Source organism: Hyla sarda, chromosome 12 (genome assembly GCF_029499605.1).
Source record: "Hyla sarda isolate aHylSar1 chromosome 12, aHylSar1.hap1, whole genome shotgun sequence".
NCBI classification, from domain to species: Eukaryota; Metazoa; Chordata; class Amphibia; order Anura; family Hylidae; genus Hyla; species Hyla sarda.
This window is the reverse complement of record NC_079200.1, coordinates 8,645,132-8,664,880: the sequence shown is the minus strand read 5'-3', so window position 1 is coordinate 8,664,880 and position 19,749 is coordinate 8,645,132. Positions and strand designations below refer to the sequence as shown.

General features: G+C 46.7%; 1 protein-coding gene across 1 annotated transcript in view; it reads left to right on the top strand.

Moving 5' to 3' along the window:
• Nucleotides 1–599: 599 nt before the first annotated feature.
• Nucleotides 600–19,749, top strand: part of KCNH4 (potassium voltage-gated channel subfamily H member 4) — a 190,740-nt gene continuing 171,590 nt past the window's right edge. The window contains exon 1 of the mRNA XM_056549169.1: nucleotides 600–1,142. Coding sequence (XP_056405144.1) covers nucleotides 1,067–1,142 — 76 coding nt within the window. The 5' untranslated portion in view covers nucleotides 600–1,066. The remainder of the gene's footprint in view (nucleotides 1,143–19,749) is intronic.

Sequence of the window (19,749 nt, the reverse complement as noted above, 5' to 3'; positions counted from 1 at the left end):
TGTATAGTAGTATATAGTATAGGTCAGTGTTTCCCAACCAGGGGGGCCTCCAGCTGTTGCAAAACTATAACTCCCAGCATGTTGGACTATATAGTAGTATATAGTATAGATCAGTGTTTCCCAACCAGAGGTGCCTCCAGCTGTTGCAAAACTACAACTCCCAGCATGTTGAACTATATAGTAGTACATAGTATAGGTCAATGTTTCCCAACGAGTGGTGCCTCCAGCTGTTACAAAACTACAACTCCCAGCATGTTGGACTATATAGTAGTATATAGTATAGGTCAGTGTTTCCCAATCAGGGGCGCCTCCAGCTGTTGCAAAACTACAACTCCCAGCATATTGTACTGTATATAGTAGTATATAGTATTGTTCAGAGTTTCCCAACCAAGGGTCCCTCCAGCTGCTGCAAAACTACAACTCCCAGCATGCCCGGACAGCCAACGGCTGTCCGGGCATGCTGGGAGTTGTAGTTATGCAACAGCTGGAGGCGCTCTGGTTGGGAAACACTGGTACAGTATATGGTGCAACATTCCGGGAGTTGGAGGATTGCTTGGATAAATACCGTCCAGGAGACAACCCCAATCTCCATGGGGAACGAGACCTTGTCATCGGCTTCATGAAGAGAAGAGGAATAGACACGAGGAGATGGAGATCGAGGTAAATAGGAGGAGGGAGTTAGAGACAAACCGGAGAGAGTGTCAGGGGACCATGTGAGTTAGAAGGCAGGTACGTGAAAGGGACAGCTCAGTACGGGAGGGGGAGAGAGAGACACAGATGGGAGGAGAGAGAGGGATCGAAAAAAGAGAGAGACTCACACGGGAGGAGGAGAGGGTGAGAGCAGCCGACACAATAATACACAACGATATCGATGAGTGACTCTCCGCCAAATCCATCCAAGGCTGCCGGTCGGCGCGGTTAGGAGGAGATGTCTTCCGAGCATCCTGTGGGGTATTAGAGACCGCGGAGGGGGCGCCCTGACTACTTTTCGTAGCACCTTTCCCAATGCTGATGCGGCGTCTCGGGAGGATTACCGACCGGGAGAGAACATCGCGGTGGAGGAACCATGCCGGTGATGAAAGGTTTGCTGGCTCCGCAGAACACTTTCCTGGACACCATCGCCACCAGATTTGACGGGACCCGTACGTACACCATTGCTTTCTCTTCTATATATATCTGTATATGTGTATATATATATATATATATATATATATATATATATGTGTGTGTGTATATATAACAATTTATGTTGCAGCCCGATCCCGTAGCATTTATCAGCCTTCCCGTTGCTTATTTATGCAATCTCGATTCCACAGTCCTTGCGGGCTGTTGTAAAACTACAACTCCCAGCATGCCCGGGCGTGCAGGGAGTTGTAGTTTTTTTGCAACGTCAGGAGGGCCGCCATTTGGAGACCACTGTTGTAGGTCTACGGTGACTCTCCTTTGTGCTTACCTGTAGGGATGAGCGGCAGGGGCCATATTCGAATTCGCCATATTTCGCGAATATATCGAAGGTTATTCGTCCTATGTTGGCGAAATTCGCCTATTCGCTATGTCCGTTCTGAATTCCCATAAAAATTTGCATGTGAAAAAAAAAGCAACTAATATTCGTCGTTACGGATTTATAGCACTATATTCAAAAAATTCACAAAATCGCGATGTTTACGATAAAATTTGGCATTATGAATATTCATGCTTACCTGTTCCTAACCTATTCTTGTGGTCAGGAAAACTGCATCCACCCAGCATGCCGTTGGCTGTCCGAGCATGCTGGGAGTTGTAGTTTTGCAATGTCAGGAGGGCCACAATTTGGAGACCTCTGTTGTAGGTTAACAAAACTGCGACCCTCTAACTGACGCAAAACTAAAACTCCCAGCATGCCCGGACAGCCAACGGCTGTCCGGCATGCTGGGAGTTGTAGTTTTGCAACAGCTGGAGGACCACAGCCCCGAGACCACTGTTGTAGGTCTATGGTAACTCTCCTTTGTGCTTACCTGTTCCTAACCTATTCTTGTGGTCAACAAAACTGCGTCCCTCCAGCTGTTGCAAAACAACAACTCCCAGCATGCCGTTGGCTCTCTGGGCATGCTGGGAGTTGTAGTTTTACAATAGCAGGAAAGCTGCCAGTTGGAGACCACTGTTGTAGGTCTATGGTATCTCTCCTTTTTGCTTACCTGTCCCTGACCTATTCTTGTGGTCTCCAACACGGCAGCCCTCCAGCTGTTGTGAAACTATGACTCCGAGCATGCTGGGAGTTGTAGTTTTGCAATGTCAGGAGGGCCACAATTTGGAGACCTCTGTTGTAGGTTATCAAAACTGCGTCCCCCTAACTGACGCAAAACTACAACTCCCAGCATGCCCGGACGGCCAACGGCTGTCCGGGCATGCTAGGAGTTGTAGTTTTGCAACAGCTGGAGGACCACAGCTAGGAGACCACTGTTGTAGGTCTATGGTAACTCTCCATTGTGCTTACCTGTTCCTTTTTGATATATATATATAATCTAAGTGGTATGGGGCGTGAGATGCAGGGCAGATGGCATTAACCCCTTGTATTCGTGACGCCAGGGCAAGGTTTAGCCTATAACCACCTGAAGGTATACCGCTGGATCCTGGGCTAGGCACGGGGGCAATAAAGACTCCAACACATGGTAAAGTCTATACAGTTCAGCCAGGGCCCACGGAGGTGACCAGTGACGCAGAAACCTTAAGGGCTTGCTGGGACTTGTAGTAAATGGGGTCAATTTAATGCAGACCACACTGACTCGACAAATGGTGACTGTGACTGACGTGACTAATGACAATTCTGAGACTGTGGTTACTTGTAGCCTCTTGTGGCCGCAGACTGGACTGGAGGCTCCTGTGACTCTGGACTCTCTAGGACTCGACGTGACCTCAGCAAAGACTTGTAAGGAAAGAGAGAGAAGCTCCACCCAGGGCTTATATGGGCGGAGACTAGAAGGGAGCCCATAGGTCACCACTGGGATCACCTGGTCACTGGTACCTCCTGGGTAATGATCACATGACAAGTCACATGGTAAACAGTCTTAAAGTGACAACACTTTCTGAACACATTACACAGTATAATACATTAGAAACATATTTACATGGGGGGACGGATCCAAGGGGGCCCAGGGGACACTGTAGGGAGGCTGCCTGACAGGACAGCAAGGGCACAGGGTAACACCTCTGTACTGGGCCACCATATATATATATATATATACACACCGCTCAAAAAAATAAAGTGAACACATAAACACCACCAGGTAACTCCAAGTCACTGACACTTGTGTGAGATCCCACTGTCCACTCAGGAAGAACACTGATTGACAATCAATTTCACATGGAACAGACAACAGGTGGAAATTATAGGCAATTAGCAAGACACCCCCCAATAAAGGAGTGGTTCTGCAGGTGGTGACCACAGACCACATCTCAGTTCCTATGCTTCCTGGCTGATGTTTTGGTCACTTTTGAATGCTGGCGGTGCTTTCACTCTAGTGGTAGCATGAGACGGAATCTACAACCCACACAAGTGGCTCAGGTAGTGCAGCTCATCCAGGATGGCCCATCAATGCGAGCTGTGGCAAGAAGGTTTGCTGTGTCTGTCAGCGTAGTGTCCAGAGCATGGAGGCGCTACCAGGAGACAGGCCAGTACCTCAGGAGACGTGGAGGAGGCCGTAGGAGGGCAACAACCCAGCAGCAGGACCGCTACCTCCACCTTTGTGCAAGGAGGAGCAGGAGGAGCACTGCCAGAGCCCTGCAAAATGACCTCCAGCAGGACACAAATGTGCATGTGTCCACTCAAACGGCCAGAAACAGACTCCATGAGGTTGGTATGAGGGTCCGACATCCACAGGTGGGGGTTGTGCTTACAGCCCAACACCGTGCAGGACGTTTGGCATTTGCCAGAGAACACCAAGATTGGCAAATTCACTGCTCTTCACAGATGAAAGCAGGTTCACACTGAGCACATGTGACAGACGTGACAGAGTTTGGAGACGGCGTGGAGAACGTTCTGCTGCCTGCAACATCCTCCAGCATGACCGGTTTGGCGGTGGGTCAGTAATGGTGTGGGGTGGCATTTCTTTGGGGGCCGCACAGCCCTCCATGTGCTTGCCAGAGGTAGCCTGACTGCCATTAGGTACCGAGATGAGATGCTCAGACCCCTTGTGAGACCATATGCTGGTGCGGTTGGCCCTGGGTTCCTCCTAATACAAGACAATGCTAGACCTCATGTGGCTGGAGTGTGTCAGCAGTTCCTACAAGAGGAAGGCATTGATGCTATGGACTGGCCGCCCGTTCCCCTGAATCCGATTGAGCACATCTGGGACGTCTCGCTCCATCCACCACAGACTGTCCAGGAGTTGGCGGATGCTTTAGTCCAGGTCTGGGAGGACATCCCTCAGGAGACCATCCTCCACCTCATCAGGAGCATGCCCAGGCGTTGTAGGGAGGTCATACGGGCACGTGGAGGCCACACACACTACTGAGCCTCATTGGGACTTGTATTAAGGACATTACATAAAGTAGGATCAGCCTGTAGTGGGGTTTTCCACTGGGATTCTGAGTGACTCCATATTCAGACCTCCATGGGTTGATACATTTCATTTCCATTGATAATTTTTATGTGATTTTGTTGTCAGCGCATTCGACTATGTAAAGACGAAAGTATTTCATACGATTAGTTCATTCATTCAGATCTAGGATGTGTTATCTTATTGTTCACTTTATATTTTTTTGAGCAGTGTATTATATAGATATTTATTTAAAGAAAAAGTTTTTTAAAAATAGTTTACAAATTTTTTTTGCACCCCTTGCACCGTAAATCTCAAACTTGGCCAATCGCTTACTCCATTTTATACATTAGAGCGGTATTTGTAAACTTCCTAAAATACGATCTGTTCGATAGACGTTTCCTAAGCACAATGCCGATCCTGTTCACACGCCGCGGTCTTGATATGTTTTTACGTAACGCGCCATTGGGTGTTCGGCTCTGCAGCTGCTTACAGCCTCAAATTTATTGCTCATAAACAGCATTTGTTGACATTATATATATATATATATATATATATATATATATATATGTATACATTTTTTTTATTTTATTTATTTATACTATTAAGACGTCATTTTATATGTTTTGTATTATTTTATGTGTTTGACGTTGTGCCCGGGGATACATTTGTCTATTGCGATGATACCGCTCTAGGTCTCCATGCAAATGAGGTCAGATGCCCAAGGTCAGCCGATGGCGGCATTACCCATCTATCCGCACAAAAGATGCCGCCTTAACCCATGACGTTCCTGAAGATCTTTCACCATTCATAGGCTTCGTCTCTCTAGTGTAATTCTATTGCCGAAACATTGAGCCAACGGGGGAGAGAGAGAGAGAGAGAACGTTGCTTCCACCACTGCAGGAGCGCAAGGGTTAATATTAGGGATGGCGAGGTGCGAGCGGAGAAGATGGGTCTTTTGTTCTGCCGGATGGGAACGCCGGAGCTTGCTGTGAAGCAGATGGCACGGTGTTATGTTTTTAGCGCACGCTTCCTTGGCAATCTATCGAGCTGGGATACTGCGTTGACTTGTATTGGGAAAAATCTACGGGGACTAATTGTGTCTGATTGACGGGATCCCGCGAAAGTCTGCAGGCTATATGTACTTCGATTAGAAGGGGGAGGGTGGTCCTAGTGTCGTGGAGGTATTTTAGTACACCAGTGGTCTTCAAACTGTGGACCTCCAGCTGTTGCAAAACTACGACTCCCGGCATGCCCGGACAGCCGTTGGCTGTCCGGGCATGCCGGGAGTCGTAGTTTTGCAACAGCTGGAGGTCCGCAATTTGGACACCACTGGTATAATTCATCTAGCACTAGAAGTCCCTGTGATTCCTTCAGCTGCTTGGAAGTCACTCTTTCCTAGAAAGAGATAGTATGGCCGCGATCACCCAGCTTTCTCAAACTGCCGATCGATAAATGATCCTAGTAAAGCAGCAGAACAGAACTCTGGGTATAAAGAACTACTGTGTGCAAGGTCTGTGAACCGGATCTTTGACCCAATTGATGGGAGACAGAATTTAACCTATCGGGGACGCAGAGGTAGCTGACGTAGTGGGGCCCCAAAGCACCTTTTTTTCCCCCAATTTGGGTATAGGGAACTAGCAGGGAAGGTACTGTGTGACAGGAGGGTGCAAGGGCTGGGAACTGGATCTTTGACCCAATTGAAGGGAGACAGAATTTAAACTATCGGGGACGCAGAGGTAGCTGTCGTAGTGGGGCACCAAAGCCCATTTTTTCCCCCAATTTGGGTATAGGGAACTAGCAGGGAAGGGTGTGACAGGAGGGTGCAAGGGCTGGGAAGGACAGGATTTATTGGGGACTCAGAGGTAGCCATCGCAATGGGGCCCCAAAGCACCTTTTTACACTCTGGGGATGGGGAGCTAGAAGAGCAGGTACTGTGTGGCAGGAGGGTGCAAAGGCTGTAACTTGGATCTTTGCACCAATTTAAAGGGGCACTCCGGTGGAAAACATTTTTTTTTTTTTTAAATCAACTGATGCTAGAAAGTTAAACAGATTTGTAAATTACTTCTATTAAAAAAATCTTTACCCTTCCAGTACTTTTTAGCAGCTGTATGCTACAGAGGAAATTCTTTTCTTTTCGAATTTCATTTTTTGTCTTGTCCACAGTGCTCTCTGCTGACACCTGTGTCCGTGTCAGGAACTGTCCAGAGCAGCATAGGTTTGCTATGAGGATTTTCTCCTGCTCTGGACAGTTCCTGATACGGGCATCAGGTGTCAGCGGAGAGCACTGTGGACAAGACAAAAAATTAATTCAAAAAAAAAATAAATTCCTCTGTAGCATCCAGCTGCTGAAAAGTACTGGAAGGGTAAAGATTATTTAATAGAAGTCATTTAGAAATCTGTTTAACTTTCTGGCACCAGTTGATTAAAAAAAATGTTTTCCACCGGAGTACCCCTTTAAGCTGCCGATCGATAAATGATGATCCTAGTAAAGCAACAGAACAGAACTCTGGGTATAAAGAACTACTGTGTGCAAGGTCTGGGAACCGGATCTTTGACCCAATTGATGGGAGACAGAATTTAACCTATCGGGGACGCAGAGGTAGCTGTCGTAGTGGGGCCCCAAAGCACCTTTTTTCCCACTTTGGGTATAGGGAACTAGCAGGGAAGATACTGTGTGACAGGAGGGTGCAAGGGCTCGGAACCGGATCTGCCCCAATTGATGGGAGACAGAATTTATTGGGGACGCAGAGGTAGCCATTGTAATGGGGCACCAAAGGACCTATTTACGCTCTGGGGATAGGGAGCTAGAAGAGCAGGTACTGTGTGCCAGGATGATGCAAAGGTTGTAACTTGGATCCTTACACCAATTTAAAGGGGTTATCCAGGAAAAAACTTTTTTATATATATCAACTGGCTCCAGAAAGTTAAACAGATTTGTAAATTACTTCTATTAAAAAATCTTAATCCTTTGAGTACTTATGAGCTGCTGAAGTTGAGTTGTTCTTTTCTGTCTAAGTGCTCTCTGATGACACCTGTCTTGGGAACTGTCCAGAGTAGAAGCAAATCCCCATAGCAAACCTCTTCTACTCTGTGCAGTTCCTGAGACAAGCAGAGGTGTCAGCAGAGAGCACTGTTGGCAGACAGAAAAGAACAACTCAACTTCAGCAACTGATAATTATTGGAAGGATTAAGATTTTTTTAAGAGAAGTAATTTACAAATCTGTTTAACATTCTGGAGCCTTGTGATATATATATATATATATATATATATATATATAAATGTTTTTCCTGTAATACAGTCTCTCCCATCAATTGGTGAAAAGATCCAGGTTAGGCCCCGTTCACACTACAGGTGTCATCCTGCTTTTTTACTGCCGTTATTTTACAATAATGGATGAAAGAAAACCCGGATGAATTTTCATACAGTACTTCTGCCCCTATAAGTCAGCCTTCCCAACATTTTATAGGGAACTAGTCCGAACCCACTAATCCTTTCAAAGTGTGAACATGGATCTGGTAGGTGATGATGTCATCCTGTCATTCAGAGGAAGCCAGACACATTAACAGAGTGGTGATAACATGACCCAGTAACTAAAACAAACAGCACTGTATGGCTAGTTATGGTGAGTGTGCATAATATGGGCAAAAAAGAAACAAAAATGTGAGTGGGGTACTTCTTTATTTCTGGGAGACACAGACACTGACATGGAGCAGCTCGACCCCTCTGATGATACTAGGTCAGTCATTAGACCTGCAGTTGGGATTCGTGGTTGTAGGTTAAAAAATGTCCCAATTGTCTGAACCTAATCGTAGGGATGTAAGATCATAGTAGTCGATCAGTGCGCTCCAGACTCATGTGTGTACTGCGCTTCAGACTCGTGTGTGTAGTGCGCTTCAGACTCGTGTGTGTACTGTACTCCAGACTCATGTGTGTAGTGCGCTCCAGACTCATGTGTGTAGTGCGCTCCAGACTCATGTGTGTAGTGCGCTCCAGACTCATGTGTGTAGTGCGCTCCAGACTCATGTGTGTACTGCGCTCCAGACTCATGTGTGTAGTGCGCTCCAGACTCATGTGTGTACTGCGCTCCAGACTCATGTGTGTAGTGCGCTCCAGACTCATGTGTTTACTGTACTCCAGACTCATGTGTGTAGTGCGCTCCAGACTCATGTGTGTAGTGCGCTCCAGACTCATGTGTTTACTGTACTCCAGACTCATGTGTGTACTGTACTCCAGACTCATGTGTGTAGTGCGCTCCAGACTCATGTGTGTGCTGCGCTCCAGACTCGTGTGTGTGTACTGCGCTCCAGACTCATGTGTGTAGTGCGCTCCAGACTCATGTGTTTACTGTACTCCAGACTCATGTGTGTACTGTACTCCAGACTCATGTGTGTAGTGCGCTCCAGACTCATGTGTGTACTGCGCTTCAGACTCGTGTGTGTAGTGCGCTCCAGACTCATGTGTTTACTGTACTCCAGACTCATGTGTGTACTGTACTCCAGACTCATGTGTGTAGTGCGCTCCAGACTCATGTGTGTGCTGCGCTCCAGACTCGTGTGTGTGTACTGCGCTCCAGACTCATGTGTGTACTGTACTCGAGACTCGTGTGTGTACTGCGCTCCAGACTCATGTGTGTACTGCGCTCCAGACTCATGTGTGTACTGCGCTCCAGACTCATGTGTGTTCTGCGCTCCAGACTCATGTGTGTACTGTACTCCAGACTCATGTGTGTGTACTGTACTCCAGACTCATGTGTGTACTGCGCTCCAGACTCATGTGTGTACTGCGCTCCAGACTCATGTGTGTACTGCGCTCCAGACTCATGTGTGTACTGTACTCCAGACTCATGTGTGTACTGCGCTCCAGACTCATGTGTGTACTGCGCTCCAGACTTATGCGTGTAGTATGCTCCAGACTCATGTGTGTGTACTGTACTCCAGACTCATGTGTGTAGTGAGCTCCAGACTCATGTGTGTGTGTACTGTACTCCAGACTCATGTGTGTAGTGCACTCCAGACTCATGTGTGTAGTGTGCTCCAGACTTGTGTGTAGTGCTCTCCAGACATATATGTAGTGCTCTCCAGACTCATGTGTGTAGTTTGCTCCAGACTCATGTGTGTAGTGTGCTCCAGACACACATATGTAGTGCGCTCCAGACTCACGTGTGTAGGGCACTTCAGACTCATGTGTGTAGTGCGCTCCAGACTTATGCGTGTAGTATGCTCCAGACTCATGTGTGTGTACTGTACTCCAGACTCATGTGTGTAGTGAGCTCCAGACTCATGTGTGTGTGTACTGTACTCCAGACTCATGTGTGTAGTGCGCTCCAGACTCATGTGTGTAGTGTGCTCCAGACACACATATGTAGTGCGCTCCAGACTCACGTGTGTAGGGCACTTCAGACTCATGTGTGTAGTGCGCTCCAGTCTTGTGTGTGTTGTGTGCTCCAGACTCGTGTGTTGTGTGCTCCAGACTCATGTGTGTAGTGCACTCCAGACTCATGTGTGTAGTGCGCTCCAGACTTGTGTGTAGTTCTCTCCAGACATATATGTAGTGCGCTCCAGACTCATGTGTGTAGTTTGCTCCAGACTCATGTGTGTAGTGTGCTCCAGACTCATGTGTGTAGTGTGCTCCAGACTCGTGTGTAGTGCGCTCCAGACACACATATGTAGTGCGCTCCAGACTCACGTGTGTAGGGCACTTCAGACTTGTGTGTAGTGCACTCCAGACTTGTGTGTAGTGCGCTCTAGACTCATGTGTGTAGTGTGCTCCAGACTCATGTGTGTAGTGAGCTCACGACTCATGTGTTATGTGCTCCAGACTCGTGTGTAGTGCACTCCAGACTCTTGTTTGTAGTGTGCTCCAGACTCATGTGTGTTATGTGCTCTAGACTTGTGTGTAGTGCACTCCAGACTCGTGTGTAGTGCGCTCCAGACTCATATGTGTATTGCACTCCAGACTCGTATGTAGTGCACTTCAAACTCATGTGTTTTATGTGCTCCAGACTCATGTGTGTAGTGCGCTCCAGACACATGTAGTGCACTCCAGACTCATGTGTGTTATGTGCTCCAGACTCATGTGTGTTATGTGCTCCAGACTCATGTGTGTTATGTGCTCCAGACTCATGTGTGTTATGTGCTCCAGACTCTTGTGTGTACTGCACTCCAGACTCATGTGTGTTATGTGCTCCAGACTCATGTATGTTATGTGCTCCAGACTCATGTGTGTTATGTGCTCCAGACTCTTGTGTGTACTGCACTCCAGACTCATGTGTGTTATGTGCTCCAGACTCATGTGTGTTATGTGCTCCAGACTCATGTGTGTTATGTGCTCCAGACTCATGTGTGTACTGCACTCCAGACTCATGTGTGTTATGTGCTCCAGACTCATGTGTGTTATGTGCTCCAGACTCATGTGTGTTATGTGCTCCAGACTCATGTGTGTACTGTGCTCCACTCATGTGTGTACTGCGCTCCAGACTCATGTGTGTTATGTGCTCCAGACTCATGTGTGTACTGCACTCCAGACTCTTGTGTGTAGTGCACTCCAGACTCATGTGTGTACTGCACTCCAGACTCATGTGTGCTAAGTGCTCCTGACTCACGTGTGTAGCCAAAATAACATAGAGTCCTATGTACATGTCTGTCCATGCAGTACCTACACTGCTGTCCCCGCTGCTACTTATTTGCTGCACATGTTCATCCTCCATTGATTATTATAAGGAGCTGGAGTTCATTTTATAAAGTGCTTCCAGGAGCGTAAACAACGAACATTAGGATCAAGGCCAATATTGTGCATCATGTAGGATTGTGCTGCACTATATTCCTTCTAAGTAATGGAACCTATAGAAATTGTTTCCAAATTGCAAATGAACCCTGGTGTCGGACCGGGCCCAAAGGACATTTGTTACATAAGAGGACGACGGTATAAATGGCGCAATATGATTGATGGGATCAGTAGTCATGCAGGATACTTTATACCAGTGTTTCCAGCTGTTGCAAAACTACAACTACCAGCATGCTCAGACAGCCTTTGGCTGTCCAGGCAATCTGGGAGTTGTAGTTTTGCAACAGCTGGAGGCACACTGCTTTGGAAACACTGGTTTATACTATGGTTAATGTAGGGGGGGTTCCTTACACTGTGCTGTTTTGATGCAGTTTGTGGTGTGCATGCACCCTAAGGCTACTCTTACACTGTGCAGTTTTGCTGCAGTTTGTGGTGTGCATACACTCTAAGGCTACTCTTACACCGTGCTGTTTTGCTGCAGTTTGTGGTGTGCATGCACCCTAAGGCTACTCTTACACTGTGCAGTTTTGCTGCAGTTTGTGGTGTGCATGCACCCTATGGCTACTCTTACACCGTGCTGTTTTGCTGCAGTTTGTGGTGTGCATGCACCCTAAGGCTACTCTTACACCGTGCTGTTTTGCTGCAGTTTGTGGTGTGCATGCACCCTAAGGCTACTCTTACACTGTGCTTTTTTGTAGCAGTTTGTGGTGTGCATGCACCCTAAGGCTGCTCTTACACTGTGCTGTTTTGATGCAGTTTGTGGTGTGCATGCACCCTAAGGCTACTCTTACACTGTGCAGTTTTGCTGCAGCTTGTGGTGTGCATGTACCCTATGGCTACTCTTACACTGTGCTGTTTTGTAGCAGTTTGTGGTGTGCATGCACTCTAAGGCTGCTCTTACACTGTGCTGTTTTGCTGCAGTTTGTGGTATGCATGCACCCTAAACACTGTGCTGTTTTGATGCAGTTTGTGGTGTGCATGCCCCCTATGACTACTCTTACACTGTGCTGTTTTGTAGCAGTTTGTGGTGTACATGCACCCTAAGGCTACTCTTACACTGTGCTGTTTTGATGCAGTTTGTGGTGTGCATGCACCCTAAGGCTACTCTTACACTGTGCAGTTTTGTAGCAGTTTGTGGTGTACATGCACCCTAAGGCTACTCTTACACTTTGCAGTTTTGTAGCAGTTTGTGGTGTACATGCACCCTAAGGCTGCTCTTACACCATGCTGTTTTGTTGCAGTTTGTGGTGTGCATGCACCATATGGATACTCTTACACTGTGCTGTTTTGATGCAGTTTGTGGTGTACATGCACCCTAAGGCTGCTCTTACACTGTGCTGTTTTGTAGCAGTTTGTGGTGTACATGCACCATATGGCTGCTCTTACACTGTGCTGTTTTGTAGCAGTTTGTGGTGTACATGCACCCTATGACTACTCTTACACTGTGCTGTTTTGTTGCAGTTTGTGGTGTACATGCACCATACGGCTGCTCTTACACTGTGCAGTTTTGTAGCAGTTTGTGGTGTACATGCACCATATGGCTGCTCTTACACTGTGCTGTTTTGTAGCAGTTTGTGGTGTACATGCACCCTATGACTACTCTTACACTGTGCTGTTTTGTTGCAGTTTGTGGTGTACATGCACCATATGGCTGCTCTTACACTGTGCAGTTTTGTAGCAGTTTGTGGTGTACATGCACCATATGGCTGCTCTTACACTGTGCTGTTTTGTAGCAGTTTGTGGTGTACATGCCCCCTATGACTACTCTTACACTGTGCTGTTTTGTAGCAGTTTGTGGTGTACATGCACCATATGGCTACTCTTACACTGTGCAGTTTTGATGCAGTTTGTGGTGTGCATGCACCCTATGGCTACTCTTACACCGTGCTGTTTGCTGCAGTTTGTGGTGTGCATGCACCCTATGGCTACTCTTACACCGTGCTGTTTTGCTGCAGTTTGTGGTGTGCATGCACCCTAAGGCTACTCTTACACTGTGCTGTTTTGCTGCAGTTTGTGGTGTGCATGCACCCTAAGGCTACTCTTACACTGTGCTGTTTTGTAGCAGTTTGTGGTGTGCATGCACCCTAAGGCTGCTCTTACACTGTGCTGTTTTGATGCAGTTTGTGGTGTGCATGCACCCTAAGGCTACTCTTACACTGTGCAGTTTTGCTGCAGCTTGTGGTGTGCATGTACCCTATGGCTACTCTTACACTGTGCTGTTTTGTAGCAGTTTGTGGTGTGCATGCACTCTAAGGCTGCTCTTACACTGTGCTGTTTTGCTGCAGTTTGTGGTATGCATGCACCCTAAACACTGTGCTGTTTTGATGCAGTTTGTGGTGTGCATGCCCCCTATGACTACTCTTACACTGTGCTGTTTTGTAGCAGTTTGTGGTGTACATGCACCCTAAGGCTACTCTTACACTGTGCTGTTTTGATGCAGTTTGTGGTGTACATGCACCCTAAGGCTACTCTTACACTGTGCAGTTTTGTAGCAGTTTGTGGTGTACATGCATCCTAAGGCTGCTCTTACACCATGCTGTTTTGTTGCAGTTTGTGGTGTGCATGCACCATATGGATACTCTTACACTGTGCTGTTTTGATGCAGTTCGTGTGTACATGCTGCACCCTAAGGCTGCTCTTACACTGTGCTGTTTTGTAGCAGTTTGTGGTGTACATGCACCATATGGCTGCTCTTACACTGTGCTGTTTTGTAGCAGTTTGTGGTGTACATGCACCCTAAGGCTGCTCTTACACTGTGCTGTTTTGATGCAGTTTGTGGTGTGCATGCACCCTAAGGCTACTCTTACACTGTGCTGTTTTGTAGCAGTTTGTGGTGTGCATGCACCCTAAGGCTGCTCTTACACTGTGCTGTTTTGATGCAGTTTGTGGTGTGCATGCACCCTAAGGCTACTCTTACACTGTGCAGTTTTGCTGCAGCTTGTGGTGTGCATGTACCCTATGGCTACTCTTACACTGTGCTGTTTTGTAGCAGTTTGTGGTGTGCATGCACTCTAAGGCTGCTCTTACACTGTGCTGTTTTGCTGCAGTTTGTGGTATGCATGCACCCTAAACACTGTGCTGTTTTGATGCAGTTTGTGGTGTGCATGCCCCCTATGACTACTCTTACACTGTGCTGTTTTGTAGCAGTTTGTGGTGTACATGCACCCTAAGGCTACTCTTACACTGTGCTGTTTTGATGCAGTTTGTGGTGTACATGCACCCTAAGGCTACTCTTACACTGTGCAGTTTTGTAGCAGTTTGTGGTGTACATGCATCCTAAGGCTGCTCTTACACCATGCTGTTTTGTTGCAGTTTGTGGTGTGCATGCACCATATGGATACTCTTACACTGTGCTGTTTTGATGCAGTTTGTGTGTACATGCACCCTAAGGCTGCTCTTACACTGTGCTGTTTTGTAGCAGTTTGTGGTGTACATGCACCATATGGCTGCTCTTACACTGTGCTGTTTTGTAGCAGTTTGTGGTGTACATGCACCCTATGACTACTCTTACACTGTGCTGTTTTGTTGCAGTTTGTGGTGTACATGCACCATATGGCTGCTCTTACACTGTGCTGTTTTGTAGCAGTTTGTGGTGTACATGCCCCCTATGACTACTATTACACTGTGCCGTTTTGTAGCAGTTTGTGGTGTACATGCACCATATGGCTACTCTTACACTGTGCAGTTTTGATGCAGTTTGTGGTGTGCATGTACCCTATGACTACTCTTACACTGTGCAGTTTTGATGCAGTTTGTGGTGTACATGCACCATATGGCTACTCTTACACTGTGCTGCTTTGTAGCAGTTTGTGGTGTGCATGCCCCCTATGACTACTCTTACACTGTGCAGTTTTGTTGCAGTTTGTGGTGTGCATGCACCCTAAGGCTGCTCTTACACTGTGCTGTTTTGTAGCAGTTTGTGGTGTACATACACCCTAAGGCTGCTCTTACACTGTGCTGTTTTGTAGCAGTTTGTGGTGTACATACACCCTAAGGCTGCTCTTACACTGTGCTGTTTTGTAGCAGTTTGTGGTGTACATGCACCATATGGCTACTCTTACACTGTGCTGTTTTGTAGCAGTTTGTGGTGTACATGCCCCCCTATGACTACTCTTACACTGTGCAGTTTTGGTGCAGTTTGTGGTGTACATGCCCCATATGGCTACTCTTACACTGTGCTGTTTTGCTGCAGTTTGTGGTGTACATGCACCCTAAGGCTACTCTTACACTGTGCTGTTTTGTAGCAGTTTGTGGTGTGCATGCTCCCTAAGGCTGCTCTTACACTGTGCAGTTTTGTTGCAGTTTGTGGTGTGCATGCACCATATGACTACTCTTACACTGTGCTGTTTTGTTGCAGTTTGTGGTGTGCATGCACCATATGACTACTCTTACACTGTGCAGTTGTGTTGCAGTCTTATCCTCTGAGGTCATTGAAGGAAAATCCCTGGCACTTGTCGGATATATAGGGGATGTGAAGGAAGCCGTGAGGATCTCAGGTGGACGGTAGAACCAGACACAGCGGTAGATGACTCCATAACGTGACGGCTGTTCAGTCCGATAATATTAATATCTCGATTGATTTCTGTCCCCGATCACTTAACATCTTACAAATGTTGCTGCTCGTATTGGCCTAAGGATCAGACGAGGACTGCGGCAGTCTTCTCCCTCCAGCCATTGCCTTTGTTTATCGGTCTCCGTGGAGCCAGCTGCCGGCTATGCCTTGTTTTTGTGTTCATGCAGCGTCCTCAGGGGACAGGGACACGCCTAGTAAAGAAGGACCTGGGGATTTCTTCTAAGCATCTATTTTATTTTCATGGCTGACAGGACGATCATCTCTGAGAAGCGGATAGCCACCATTAAGGAAGTATAAGACAATAATGTGGAGCTGTTATCCACTTGACAAATAAATATTGTCCCAGCATGCCTTGCATTATTATATGCTTTCTCATAGTAATAAATTATATACAGTATATATATCATATTAAAGGGGTTCTCTGGAGGGAAAAAAAATGTTTTTCAAATCAACTAGTGCCAGAAAGTTATACAGATTTGTAAATCTAATATCCCTCCAGTTCTCCAGAGATTCCAAGGCAGAAATGCAGAGACAGCCTTCCTACTCCTGAGCTTCAGCCAGAGCAGAGGGAGCTCCAGAGGAAGCTGAGGAGGAGGAGAGGAAGCTCAGGAGGAGGAGAGGAAGCTCAGGAGGAGGAGAGGAAGCTGAGGAGGAGGAGAGAAAGCTCAGGAGGAGGAGAGGAAGCTCAGGAGGAGGAGAGGAAGCTCAGGAGGAGGAGAGGAAGCTCAGGAGGAGGAGAAGAACTCAGGAAGAGGAGAGGAAGTTAAGGAGGAGGAGAGAATGCTCAGGAGGAGGAGAAGAGCTCAGGAGGAGGAGAAGAGCTCAGGAGGAGGAGAAGAACTCAGGAAGAGGAGAGGAAGCTCAGGAGTAGGAGAGAATGCTCAGGAGGAGAAGAAGAGCTCAGGAGGAGAAGAAGAGCTCAGGAGGAGGAAAGGAAGCTCAGGAGGAGGAGAAGAGCTCAGGAGGAGGAGAAGAGCTCAGGAGGAGGGGAGGAAGCTCAGGAGGAGGAGAAGAACTCAGGAGGAGGGGAGGAAACTTAGGAGGAGAAGAGCTTAGTAGGAGAAGAGGATGCTCAGGAGGAGGAGGTTAATCTCAGGGGGAAGAGAGAAAACTCAGGAAGAGGAGAGGAAGATCGGGAGAACAGAAAATTCAGGAGGAGGAGAGGAAACTCAGGAGGAGGAGAAGAAACTCAGGAAAAGGAGAGGAAGCTCAAGAGGAGGAGAAGAGCTCAGAAGGAGGGGAAGAAGCTACGGAGGAGGAGAGGATGCTCAGAAAGAGGAGAAGAAGCTCAGGAGGAGGAGAGGAAGCTATGGAGGAAGAGAGGAAGCTCAGGAAGAGGAGAGGAAGCTCAGAAAGGGGAGGTGAAGCTCAGGAAGAGGAGGGGAAGCTGGAAGATGTAGCTGTCCATTTATGGCTCGTGACATCATTACAACTCTCCCAGGGTTTCCCTGATAGCTCCGGCTCCTAATTAAACTTAGTGAAGTATCTCACGACATAAACACACGGGAAACGCTGCGCTAATCCTCACATTTAGATAAAGTAAGATACAACACTAAATGTTTTCACATCACTAACCATTTGTTGGGTGGGGAATGTTACGGAAAGAAGCCGTCCTTTTTTCACGCACACTCACTATCACTAGTCCTACAGCGCCATCTGTTTTATACCAGCACAGCTGCACCTACACATTTTATTACAGGATGTCAGTTCTTGATCAGCTGACTTCCTTTGAACTACAGAATGACATCATCATCTGTTAGATTACTCACTATCCCTCCTAGCTTCATCTGCCATCTCTATGGGATCAGTATGTATAGTAGTTATACACCTTTCCTCCAGCTCTATCTGTATACTGCTGCTATCTCTATGGGATCAGGTTATATAGTAGTTATACACCTCCCCTCCAGCTCTATCTGTATACTGCTGCTATCTCTATGGGATCAGGATATATAGTAGTTATACACCTTTCCTCCAGCTCTATCTGTATACTGCTGCTATCTCTATGGGATCAGGTTATATAGTAGTTATACACCTCTCCTCCAGCTCTATCTGTGTACTGCTGCTATCTCTATGGGATCAGGATATATAGTAGTTATACACCTCCCCTCCAGCTCTATCTGTATACTGCTGCTGCTATCTCTATGTGATCAGGATATATAGTAGTTTTACACCTCCCCCGAGGCTGTGTTTACACATTGCATTTCTTGCTGTGGTTCTTTTGTTTTTGCCATGATCTTCCCACTGCACTTGATTGAATGGCTTTATTGATATTTTCATTATTATAATTATTTTGTTTTTATTATTAGTAGAATGTATTTATTTGTTTTTATTATTATTATTTTATTTATTCATTATCATGAAGCCGTTATCCGCTTTGGTTAATTGAAGCTTTTCCATCCCTTTGGTCCCTCTGGCAGTACCCAACGCAGAGCGGTAGCAGCAGCGACTCTTCGGTATTCTCTTTTTAGGCGGCAGCTCTTTAGGAATGCTGAAGATGTACCAGAGATTATACACACAGCACGAGAGTCCTCCATGCATAGTGAAGTATATTATGGAAATAATATTATGACCTCTTCATCCTCCTCTCCTTCACTCCAGAGGATTAAATGTGAATGCAATGCATGGAAGATTTTATTTAGCCTAATCTCCGGAGCAGCTCCCCCTCCGCCGCGGTAATGAAATGACGAAGCACTTACGGGGTTTGCTCTTTCCTAGCAGAATAATCAGGGTCTTGTTACAATACCCCTCTGGTCGTTGTATATAGGAGACGTGTAAAAGACAATATTGCTTCTCGCCCTCCGCAGACTGATTGATTCTGCTCGTGATAACCGATGTGATGAATATCGCCCCAAACAGCGCACAATCCATGAAGAAAGGTCATTCTGCTCTATGGTGGACTATTGAATCGGGGAGAGCGCGCTGCTTTCCATGATAATGCGCACGCTCTGAGGACGAGGCTGATGTTGGGATGTCAAGGCTTTAGGGGGTACTCCGAGCATCTAAAGCATCCTCTCTCTGCAATCTCATGTACAGGGCTGTGCTACTTACCCGTCCTCGGGACCTTCTTAGATGACCACTGGACCCCTATGATCTTAAGAACCCCTTGAGATCATAGTGAACTCCCAACATTGTTCATTACTGCTCTATAATGTCCTCCATGCTGCTGCTGCTTCCTATGATGTGTACAGAGACATAGAAGAGCAGGTTCCCCTCTTTTGTGTGTGTGCAGAATGAAGGAGACTCCCCTCTTACTTTGGAGCACACCGGCCCCCACCTCCCGAGATGAGTGCAAGTGACAGCCCACTCACTGGGGTCCCAGCTCCGCTGCTGAATGCCTAAATGGACCATCACTGGAGATCGTAGGGAGTCCCAGCAGTTGGAACCCCCCCACAATCAGACATTTTTCGTTTTTATGTTAAACATATTTTTAAGAATTTTTGTTATTGTTTTTTTTTTTTTATTATTATTATTTTTCCTTTTCCATTTTACTATCTGTATCAGTGTTTCCAAATCAGTGTGTCAAAGGACATATTGGGAGTTGTAGTTTTTCAACAGCTGGTGGCACACTGCTTGGCATAGAGACTTGCTGCTATGATGTCTCCTGTATGCTGCACACACAGACACAATAGGGAATCCTGCTCTTCTATGTCTCTATACACACCCTAAGAAGTAGCAGCCAGATGGAGGACATTATGGAGCAGTAGTCAACAATGACTAATTTTGCAATAGCTGGAGACACTGATCTATATTATAAAATAATCTTAACAGCTTGCAGTTTCTGTCCTTGCCACTAGGTCTAAAAATGAGCTGTCCTGTCCATGATGCTAAGGAGGAGGCTTCTGAAAAGCAATCTGCACAGAATTACAGTGATCAGT